We start from the raw sequence: 12,100 nt of genomic DNA on the forward strand, positions 1-12,100 counted from the left end.
CTCCAAAACATCAAAAACCTTTTGCTGTTTGCTACAGACAATTCTTTTGCTTTTTGCAGATTTGTGTTCTACATACTACAAGCACAGTGGCATTTATCAGCATACAAAGGCATGTCAACTCCTACTCTTCTCCTAGATAGCACTTAGTCTCAAAGACACACCACAGATAGTCTTATGACGTATGCCAGGAAAAGGCAGTTTTAAAATAAATATGCAGAGGATGTGTTCTTTGCAAAACAACAAATAATCATTAAAGGGCCTCCTCTCCTTCCAAGTTGTTTCTTTAAATACTCATTATACAAGCAAATAAGATAAGCAAAGAAGCTGAAGAAATGATATGGCATTATTCCCTGCCTGTAATTCTGCTTCCCTGAAGATAAAAAGCACATAACTTTCTCTCTAGCCATTTAATTTCAGCTCCCTAGCTGAGTTTGGATCAGAATTTTCTCATTGTAATGATGTGCTCTAGGATTATTACCCTGCTTGATCAAGGAAATTGGACCAGATGACCCACTGTGGTCCCTTCCAATCACACCCATTCTGTGAATCATTTCTGACCAAAAACTTGACACTGCTCTACTGGTTTGAGCTGGATACCTCTTCAAAAGTTTTCTACTTTTAAAGCTAATACCATTATCTACTGGTACAGAAGAGGAAAAGTTTTTTTGGCACATGTTCAACATTACAAGGGATTTCAGAGACTGAAAAAGATCTAAATCAATGCTTATCTGCTGAAGACTGTCACAATGACTCAGGAAAAGGATACTCAGGTCTGTTCCTTATAAAAGTCTTCGATGGTAGCAAAGTAATTTTCAAAGTGAAACCTAATCTCCGTGACTAGATCTGTTTTAACAGATTAGGAGAACTTTCCAGTTCCCAGATCTAGGGGCAGGTGACTGCCAAGTAACTCCATTTCAGCACTGCACTCCAGCATGTATTGTGGAAGATGGAAAAAATCTTTAGTGTATACTGTAACAGGATATCCAAGCAAATTATCAGGAAGAGCAAGTTCAGTCTGGATACAGCTTGTCAAGCTGCAGATAAAGCATTTTATTATCTCTCTGGATTGCTTCTGAATGAGCACTTATAAAGAAGGATGTTCTTGTGGACTCCTCATTAAAATGCTCTTCCCAGTGCAGTCACGTGTCCCACAGGGCCTCTTGTACAGCTCATCTAACACTTCACTGAGAGCTGCTCTCTACACAAGTGCCCTGTCCCCGGGTCACAAACAAGTTCTGCAGTGCCCTTGCACTCTCTCATGACTATGGAAACTGCAGGTTTGCAGCTGACTGAAAAGTGGGAATGCAGTAATTATACTGCCTTTAGAGGAAGAATATTATTTGCCTCAAGTTTTTTTCACCACGTGACAGAAAATAGAACATGAAGGAACTTTCAGAGGTCAAACTCACCTCTCTTCCCAGGCTGACTGCAGTGAGAGAAGGAGGTAACACAGCTAATCACCAGTCTTACTATAGCCATGGGATTACACAGCTATAGACAGCTGGAAAGTATTTATTTCTACATAAGGACTGATCTAATTCACCTCCATTAAAGAACTGAAGTGTAATGCTGGTTGTGTCACACTAGGGAGCTGAAATCAAAGAGTAGAAATTTAGTCAATGTGACATCTCTAACATTAAAAAAGTCTTCAGAATTTTTGATCCACATGAAAAACTATCACTGAAATCAAACTACTGTGTACAAGAGCCAAATCATTACTTAAAATGAAGATAGGTCTCCATCCAAGTGCTGGAAGGTAAGTTCAGCCCCATATGATCCTATTCACTCACTCCCTCCGCTCCCAGTGGGAATGGGGAGACAATCACAAGGACAAAACAAGCAAAGCTTGCAGGCTGAGATGAAGACATTAATAAGTGAAGCAGAACTGTGTGTGCAAACAAAGTAAAACACTGAATTAATTCGCTACTTCCCATTGTCAGGCAGGCATCTAGCAATCCCCAGGAAAGCAGGACTTCATCCCATGCAACAGTGATTTGGAAAGCCAAACACCACAACTGTGAATGCCCCCCTTTACTCCTTCTTCCTTCCAGCTTTTACTGCTGAGCACCATGTCATACGGTCTGGGGTATCCCTTTGGTCAGCTGAAGTCAGCTGTCCCAGTGTGTCCCCTCCCATCTTCCTGTGCACCCTGGCCTGCTCACTGGTGGGGTGGTGTGAGAACCAGAAAAGGCTTTGATGCTGTGCAAGCACTGTTCAGCAGCAACTAACACGTGGGTTGTCAACACTGGTTTGGTCACAAATCCAAAGCATAGCACCAGAGGAGCTGCTATAAAGAAAATTAACTCTATCCCAGCCAAAACAAGGGCCACCAAGATAGAAAGATAATGACTCCACAAGCACACCCTCCTGAATAATTAGCAAAAGCAACAGTGACAGATACAGGGGTGTAATGTAGAATGATATATACGGAAGAAAAAGAACGTGTAACAGAGGGAAGGAGGGAAGGAAGAGGTATTATAAGAAAAGGAGATGAAAAGGCATGTAGAGCACAGAATTAGGACCACACACAGGAATTCACAGAGCAGCCAACCTTAGCAAATCAAGAGCATGTTATTCAGACACATAAAACCTTCAGCTCCAATGCTGTAGACTCATAAATGTTGTTACAAGAGTGTTGCAATGCATTAACTTTTAAAAGCCTCAGTCACGTAGTTAGGAATAGTAAGTAGGACATCAAAAAGCAAATCAACAACAAACATTAAATAAAACAGCATGCTGATGATGATGTTACTAATCACAGAATACATCACCTAATGAAGTTAAATCACTTCAAACTATTTGAATTATAAACTACTAGATGTTTTCATGTCTGTATGAAAATACTATTAACAACACAACAGCAAGAGGTTGAAAGAGTATCTCAAGGCCTCTTGGGTCTTTTATATTAACAACCTTCCTAAAAGTAAACAAAAGACTGAAAAACAACTCACCTGATTGCCTGTTTCTGTCACTATTTCCTCTTTGGCAACTTCAGCCCGTTCCTTATTTCGGCAAACCAGATGAACCGTGCCACCTGGTGGATTGCAACAAGAAAGGCATTTGATAATTAACTACTAACTACATTTGGGGAGACATCAGCATTTTAATTAGGGGAGATACTGGATATAAGAAAAAAGCTGGAATATTTCTGCTTGGCTCTGGTCCCCGTGAAGGCAGGCAGGCTCATCACGCAAGGCTGCATGTATGGAAAAGGCCACTGCACTCTAAGTACCGTGCTCAAACCATTTCTGTCAAGTCTGTACATCTTGTTTAGCGGGTGAAATACCAGAGCTACACTGGAAATTGAAGCTAAGGCATCTGTACCATAGACGCCTTTTCTCATACATGCCTTAGGAAGTTCAGTAGAGGGCTTGAACTATACAAGTGACTAGAACTGCTCTGTGAAAAGAAAGTAAAAGCACCAGATATCAGAATTCTCAGCAGTGGGAGATATGACAAGGACTACGGCCTCAAATTGTAGCTCGGGTCATCTAGTAAGAAAAATATTTTTCAGTAGTTTTCTTCTAAATAGACCACGCCGTCCCAAGAGGATGCATAATCTGCATCCCTGTGATTATCAAGCAGTGAGACACAGCAATGACTGGTTTGATGTATGGTTGCCAACAGTCTTGCTTCAAGTGAGGTGCTGGACAAGGTGACCTCTAAAGGTCTCTTCCAACCAACTCTTCCGTGAAAGGAGGAGTATTGTATATACAAGGCAAGGCTCTTCTCAGAGACCTGGATACCTAACACAATCTCATCACTTAGCCACATTAAAGAAAGCCTTCAAAAACAAGACTAAAGTACAACTAGGCAAACTTTTTTCTAGTTTGCCTCATATTTTCTGATTGTTACAAGTCCCATGTTAATTTCAGTCATAGGCTTTACTTTTGCTATTTTTAAAGGTGTTTCAGGGATTGCTATTGCTAGCAGTTCACCACTAGAAAGCTCAAGGAATTAATCCCCAATAGAAATATAATTAATCCATAATAGAAACAAAACTCGTGTCAGGTCACACTTCTAGTGCCCAGAACCCAAATGCAAAACACCAAGTCTACGTTGGGATGATCCAGTCACACACTGCACAGCCCAGTCTGGGGTCTGATAATGAAACCTTTTGTCAAGAAGAGAGGTTTTTCCACTGAGCACCAGGACAGAGGGGAAATTTTGGTGTGACCAACGAACTAGGAAAGGAAATTAAATATATCTCCCATGGTAAAGATTGAAACTATTTGAACTTAACACATGGGAATAGTCAGAGCAGTTGGGAGAAGACTGTATCAAGTTGGAAGTGAAGTTGACAAGACACAGAGTAAAGCCCAAATCTGCATACCCATAAAACACCAATTCAGAGAGAAGCTGAACTCAGACTACAGAAATCGTCAGCAAGATTATCATTAGTTAGAAAGATCCAAGTGCTTCAAGGTAAAGCCAAAATAGCTTGGTTATTCCTCTGCTGAGTCTGAATTCCTTATTTTCTTGTCATGGTATGTGTCCTTGAAGAGATTTAACTAGACACCTGAGCCCCAACAGCTGACATTGAGTTTCAAAGTGAGATTTTTGAGGATGGGATCAGAAAGTCATTTTAACTTCGTATGAACAGCAATACCCATACAACATATCAGACATACAGTCTGAGTTATTCTGATAAACATGGTGACCAAACCCTATACAGATCCAGCCAACTTTCTAGCTTGCAAAACCTGGTAGAGATATCCATTTGTGAGAAAAACAGTCACCTGACAAAGCAATACTTACATAAAGCTATTATGTACAATAGAAGTAGTGGAAACCTGAAATCAATCATGTGCTGGCACTGATGCAGATCTTTAACCCAAAGACTCTTTGATGCTAATAGTTTTGAATTAGTTTAATTTTAATTGAGTCGGCACTTCCCTTCATAAGATAGTTACAAAACCTAAGTACACAAAGAGAGCAAAGAGCCACAAGCTCCTCCCTTTCATTCTACGTGCCAAAACTCCTGCCACTCTTGCACAACAGGAATTATTTTGTCAACTCTGTAGGGATTAGGTTTATCCTCCAGCAGCAGCTAGGTCCAGTTCATACCATGTCCTTGCATACAGAGAACAACATAAAAAGATAATTACATGTAATCAGTCAAAGGGCACAAACTCCAGGGTATTATCATTAAGATCAAGCACAACAACACTGCTTCTTTTATACTCTCCCAATCTCATTTTTGCACAAAGAATTGTTTTCTTTCATCATATGATACATTTGCAAATTCCTCAGTTCAAATTCAGCCAGGCTGCTACTTGTACTGAATTAGCCTTAAACAGACATTGACCCATCACCAACATCCTTAGAGGCCACTATAACAGATAGTTTTGGTAACCATACACTTGAAAAACAATCTGCAGATCCTCTCTCCTAACTTGGTTTCCTTATTCCAGTTTTCACTGCACTGAGAGCCCTGTAAAACACTCCTGCATCCCAGGGATTTGTGTGTGTGTGCACACTGTGGAGGGCCAACCCCACTTCCTTCCCTGCTCTCTGCAGTGACTCCTCTGAGTTCCCTGGCAGCCCAGCTCACCTCTCCTCGCTATCTCCTTGGCTGTGGCCTTGCCAATGCCACTGTTTGCACCGGTGACCAGGAAGGATCTTCCAGCCACATCCACCTCCACATCAGCTGGGTTGAAGTACTTGGAAGCAGTCTCGTAGCCACCTCTGAACAAACCAAGAGACACCTGTGAGAAACTAGAAGGCGGCCCTTGCAAAATAAACACACGTGTGGGTTGAAAAGCACTTTGCTCTTACAGCTCAGCCTACACTAAATGCCCTGTTTACACTCTACCCATGGGACAGGCCATGAACAGCAGTGACACTGCAGTCAGCGATTTATCATAGAATTATTAAGGTCGGAAAAGACCTTTATGATCATCAAGTCCAGCCATCAACCCAGCACCACCACCACGTCCACCCACGTCCTCAAGTGCCGTATCCAGATGGTTTTTTGAGCACTTCCAGGGATGGTGCCTGCATCACTTCCCTGGGCAGCCTGTCCCAGTGCCTTGCACTGAAAGCAACAACTCACGGTTGCGTTCGGCCGCCCCAGGCCACCCTGCCCTGCCCTCGACCCTAGGGAAGCAGCCCTGCCGCAGCCCTAGGGCGGGCCGGGCCGGGCGGCTCTCAGCGAGCGGGGTTGAAATCTGCCCGCCTTACGGGGGCGGACAGCCGTCCATAAATACACAAAACAAACACGGCCTCGCCGCGGTGAAGCGCCCGCGGGCAGACAGGACCGCCCCGGCCCGGGCGCTGCGCCCGCCCCACGCCTCCTCCCGGGCCCCGGGCGGCTGCCGCCCGTACCTCGTGTACTCGCGCAGCCCCTTCACGAACCACACGGTGTTGCGGTACCAGGACATGGCGCTACTGCCGCCGCCGCCCCCGCAGCGCTGCCGGCCCCGCCTCTGCCCTTACATAAGGCGCCCGGCCAGCCCTGCCCGCGCTGGGGAAGGGCTGAGGGGCGGCTCTGCTAGGCTCAGCCCTGCTCGGCCCGGCCCGCGCCATGGACCGGCAGCGCTAAGGGAGGGTGCGAGGCAGCGGCTGTGACAGTGCGGGGAGTGGTGCCACCTTCCTCCTTAGCAGCAGCTCTTGGGCTGGCTCTTCTGATCCTTTCTGTTTTCTCCCCATCCCACTGCAGCCTCCGTGAAGGACGGCTGCAGTGAGCCCTCACTGCTGGAGAGGCTGTGCCTGGCGAAGGTGGTGGCAGAGGAAGGATGGAGAATTTCCCAGGGCACCAGCTCGGGACAGATGCTGTTGCCAGCTAAGCCGGGACTGCAAACGAGTGTTGTTTTTGGGAACAGGGAGGAGTGCTACAGGAGCTGGGCCTGCATCCTCTGCCCTGGAAAGCTGTCATATGGATGCTCCCGCAATAACATAAGCAACCATGTGTCACATGAAGTAACATTTTATATAAAAATCAATTGAATACCCAAGAGCTAAAGTTGACTGATTCCAATAGCACAGAGAGGGGAGAAATGGGAATATTCTGTCTTTTTTGATCCTGTATTATAGCCTGATGCTTCTTTTTCTAAATCTCTAAATCTCTTTGCCCTGGCAAAGGCCTTGTACTAAAGTCTTCCACTTTCTCAGCATGATGTGTGAGTATTAGGTTCATACAAAAGGCACTTCCCACCGTGAAGTTAAAACTTTTGAACTCTGCACTGTCCGCTTGTGCTGCATATTATATGTGAAGCAAGAGTTTTTAGAGGGCAAAGAGACACATTTTCACAGTGATATTTTCTTCCATGCAGAGACCAGCCAGCCACATGTTGTACCTTTGCATGAAATCTAAAAATGCTTGTTCTTAAAACAGTTTAAAGACTCTATTAAAAAATGTAAATGCAATAAGACAGATTGTGCTTTATTACCTCGTCATTTCTGTGTTTTTACCCTATTTATTTCTTAAGCACTGAGTTTATGGGTTAGCACAAGCAGAATGGGATGATGGCTCTGCTGTGTTTTATTTGTAGTTTCAGCCTATGTTCTCATAAATTGGGAAGTTCATCCCTGCAGTCTGCCAACCTCTGAAAGTAAATGAGGTGTATGCAGATACACAGAACTCCTCACAGGCTAAACCATTTGGACTGTAATCAGCATGATACTGGATGGTGCAGCCCAGAGTTGCTAACCAATGTGAGCATGCCTGGCAGAAGCTGTCTATGAGTCAAACACGAAAAGAGATTTTGGCAGCCAGAGAATGGGAGCAGCTCATAATATTTTGGGGGTTAAGCAGTAATGGGCAATTACAGCATATTACTCATACTGAGATTGCAGAAGATGTTTGAATGTGGAGTTGGCTACCAGTGTCATCCTGGTGCACACACAATTTTCTCAGAGAATATGATATAAATACTGCAACACCACTGCTGTGATTTTAGCCATACCCTCCTAACAAATGTCATTTTAAGGAGATTTTGTAAATGCCCAGAAATTATGCCCTTGCCAGAGTGCACCAATCTCTGAGCACATTCAGCTGAGAGATTTCTGCTTAGAAACACTTGCTATTCCTGTACTGAGGGGCTAAGCTTGCACCCAGAAAGGAACTGTCACAGCACTCTGTCTGTCTGAGCAGCTTCATAGAATCAATCACTAAGGCTGGAAAAGACCTCCAAGATCATCAAGTCTGACCTTCACATCAAAAGTGAGCTGTTGCACATTGTCCTAACATCACCTAGATGTTTCTGTTGCCTCATTTAATCCCCTGTGGTGTTTTACTTTTGTACTGTTGTTCCAGAGGCAGGAGGCTGTAGAGATTGTATAAGTGCTCTCTGCTAAGCCAGCCAGCATGGTGATGGAGGGCTGTGTGCAGGAGAAAGGCAAGATATACTTTTGCCAAGAGCTGGGTGGTACTAATGAAGGGCCTACATCTCAGTATTCTCACGGGCAAAATTTCTGCCCGCTCCAAAAGTTTTGGCTGCATATGTTTTGTATTGAATTCTAGGTTGATGCATCTTGTTAGCTGGAGCTTTGGAAATTCAGAAAGTTACAGCTTCTGGTTTCTTTCTTGACTGCTAGTACCTTAGCAATTAACTCCGACAGGACACTGCTCTGAACATGAGGAATTTTTTTAGACAAAGAATTCTTCTCAGGAATTGGCATCCTACATCTCAGACAGCTATCACAACCAGCAGCTGGTATATATGTGTCATATAGAACTGAAAATAGGAGAGCTAGAGTCTCTTGAGCTCCTAATATTTCCCTCATTTGAGCACAGAACAAAACGGCTTCACCCAGGCTAATAAACACAACTCAGTGTTTATCCCTGATTAGACATATCCGAGTTAATTCTTCCCCTATATCTATGCTATCAAATACTCCATACCATATTCCCTGGCCCTGATCCTCTCATGGCCCATTCTAGGCAAATGATTCTTGATGCCCAGGCTCCCAGTAGATATTATGCAGATACTTCTGTCCAAAACAAGCTCAAATATCATCCAGGGAATAATTTGTTCAAAGGGTAATTTGTTCCCAAGCACTACAGATGAGGCTGCACCAGGGTTAGCACTGCACAGCTTGGCTTGGCACTGGTGGTCCTGCATTCTGGTACGTGCATTTACCAGCGTGCAAATAGCCCCCAAGCCTGTTATGCAGGTAATCCTCCAACCACATAAAAATTCTGGAGTGTTGTGGCTGTGAGCTTCCAGACATTAGGATTTTTCATGAAGTAATGAGTTGAGAATCTCAATTTACTTAAAACAAAGGGCTGGTGAAAAATACCTCTCTGACACTCAGCTGGACTAACATGAAAAACACACCTTAGACTTGATCTGTCTTTGTACCTGTCAAATAGTAAGGAGTTTTAAGCAAAGTCTTAATTACTTCCAGCACAAAGAATAGTTGAAAATGGTGATTGCTGTTAAGGGCTGTGCGTTTCAGCATGTTTCATATTTTCTTCCCAGGGGACAGATCTAAAAGTAGAGAACTCAAGAGCTGAAAAGCAATTATATATTATACAAGATGTTTAAAGCAGCTTCAGGGCCATTTTGCCCATGTCTTTTATTATCCTTTTTTTTTGGTGAGAGGCTAGAATCTCAGTCGTAAGGACAACTGGCTGCTTTGTTTTCTTCCTTCCAGAGATCTGGCAGCCTGTTGTGCATTCTCTCCTTTCCTTGCAGTTACTAATTTTCTAATTAAGCCTCTGTGCCTGCCCCCATTAAATCAATCAGAACTGATTCAGTCGCCACTGATTGCAGTGGGAACAGGCACAGGCTTTAAGGGCCAGGTTTGTAGGAAAGCTCAGTATCTATAATTAGGGCCAGGTTTCCAAAGGAAGTGGCAACTGTGTGCAAGCCACTGCTGTGGGAGCTGCTCCCAGCCCTGTTTTTACCATACTGGCCTCAGCTTTGGATGCAGAGCACTTGAAAACTCTGCTTTAGAAACTTGCACTGCCCCAGTCAGTGTAATAGCAATCAAGAGCTGTCAGCAGCCTGGGGAGAGGCAGTTGACACTTGTCCTGTCGTCTGGATGAAGCAGAGGGTTTGGTGAGTGGTTGAAGAGGAGCATCAAGTCCCTGAGGTCTCAGGGACATGTCTGAAGTTCTTGTGTTAGTAGCAGGGTGAGAGAAGCAAAAGCTGCTTATCCTGAATGCAGGGAGGAGTTGAAGTTCTGGCCTGTGTTGTGTTTTTGTGAACAGTAGGGTGTTTTCTTTGTTGTGTACCCAAGTCATCACCAAGTTTGCCAGCTGCTGTCATCAGCAGTGTTGTTTCCAGTGAAGAGTCAGGCTTTCCTCAGACAAAACAGCCTTTTATTATTGAGGAACAAGTGTGGCAGTATGGCATGAGCTCTATCACTCATTCCTCAGGGTCCAGTAAAAGGAATCTCATGCTGTGCCTTATCAGAAGTAAAGGTTTGCTTTATAAGGTGCTGAGGGTCCTAGTTTCTGGGAACCTGCAGGGCTTCCCAGGGTCAGGCATGTCTTGGCAAGGAGAGGGGCTGCTGAGTATCCTCCCAAAGTGAAAAGAATTTGCTGGGAACAGCAGTTAAACCTGCTGCTAGCCTAGTTAATTTCCTATATATCAAATAATTTATGCAGGCTCAACTGTATGTAATTGTTTTTAAAATAATAGAATGTCTTAGGATATTTTTTAAATAATAAAACAAAAAATTATAGTTGATAAGCATCCTTTTTTAGTCAGTAAAAGATAATTTCATGATTCCCATGACAAAAAAATTCTTTATGTTCTTGCAGTAGACAACATACTTGAATTCATACATGTTTGTTGCTACACTGTGGCAGTAATGCAGTAATCTATATTAACATTTTCTTCACCTACCTGTTTTTCTTCTTACTGCTCTTCTACTGGATCTTACTGTTCTTACTACCAGCTGTAAGGACAGCAATGCTCACAGTCTTCTTCACTCAGGTGAGTTCTCTGCACACCATTCTTTTGTCTGATTTTTCTTATTCCTCTGCAAATCTTACCACTCATTAGCATTGATTATTCCAGCCCAGTTGTTACCAAATTGCAGATGTTCTCTAGTAATATGTATTCTCCAATCAGGGCAACAGACACACCTGCTTACATGGTTGCTATGTTTTGTTCAAATGCCAGAGGAATAGTCTGAAGTTTTGTGTTTTCAAGCAGTCCCCGTGCTGTTGTAACAGAACCTACAGAGATACGTGAAACTTATCCATGCAAAACTATGGAGCCAAACTTTCCCATGAAAATAAGCACCAGACCTCTTAAAGTCTTATTTCACCTGTTGGACAAATTTTGGTTTTTTTTAAAGTTCAGTAAAAATACTGAAGCAAATATTTTTTTCTGATACATTTTGAAACTAAACAGTATTTATTAACTACTATTGTGGACTCCATGAAGAAGCAGAGTAGCAATACGAAGATCAAAAGTAAAAAATTATAAGAAAAAGGTGTTATCTACAGCAGCTTGTGAATAAGAGTGCATAGTGGATTTTTTTTTCCTCCACTGTTTGCATCCTGTGTTCTCATTTCATACTGGCACTGAAAGGCTAATTTTTTTCTTCTAAAGGACTGAGAAACAAATCCATGATATCGTTGAAAGGGACCTTAAAGATCATGAAATTCAAACCCCCATGGTGTGGGCAGGGACACTTTTCACCAGGCCAGGTTGTTCTGTCCTCCATGCAACTTGTCCTTAAACACTTCCAGGGATGGGGCACCCACAACTTCTCTGGGCAACCTGTTCCAATGTCTCACTACCTTTACAGTAAGGATTTTTTCCCTAATACCTAACCTAAACCCACTGTCTTTCAGTTTGAAGCCATTCCTCCTTATCCTGTCACTACATGTTCTTGTAAAAATCCCTCACCATCTTTTTTGTAGGCTCCCTTCCACATGCAGGTACCTACCTCACCTGGGCGTCAAGAGGACCTTGTAAAAAGAAAACTTTCTTGTATGTTGATTTACAGGCCCACAGTTTGCATCTCTCACATTTGAGCTGCTCTACCGCAGCACGGGGAAGGGTATAATGGATTCTTCCTTTGCTTCAGTATTACTATTCATATAGAAAAGTCAGTATGGCTGAGATTCAAATCTGTGGGCGAAATCAGTCTCTGATATAACTATTCATCTCAGTGAAATTGCAGCAGGGTTGAT

General features: G+C 43.3%; 1 protein-coding gene across 2 annotated transcripts in view; it reads right to left on the reverse strand.

The window, feature by feature from the left end:
• Positions 1-6,857, reverse strand: part of DHRS12 (dehydrogenase/reductase 12) — a 29,218-nt gene extending 22,361 nt beyond the window's left edge. Inside the window, exons 1-3 of one of the 2 annotated variants that reach the window (XM_085060607.1) lie at positions 6,328-6,857; positions 5,555-5,688; positions 2,952-3,034 (exon numbers count right to left, since the gene is read on the reverse strand). In XM_085060607.1, coding sequence (XP_084916733.1) covers positions 2,952-3,034; positions 5,555-5,688; positions 6,328-6,383 — 273 coding nt within the window. In that variant the 5' untranslated portion in view covers positions 6,384-6,857. The remainder of the gene's footprint in view (positions 1-2,951; positions 3,035-5,554; positions 5,689-6,327) is intronic. The other variant, XM_085060599.1, reaches the window with a different exon arrangement.
• Positions 6,858-12,100: the final 5,243 nt, after the last annotated feature.

The sequence above is a fragment of the Lichenostomus cassidix genome, chromosome 1 (assembly GCF_008360975.1).
Source record: "Lichenostomus cassidix isolate B80296 chromosome 1, HeHo_3.0, whole genome shotgun sequence".
NCBI classification, from domain to species: Eukaryota; Metazoa; Chordata; class Aves; order Passeriformes; family Meliphagidae; genus Lichenostomus; species Lichenostomus cassidix.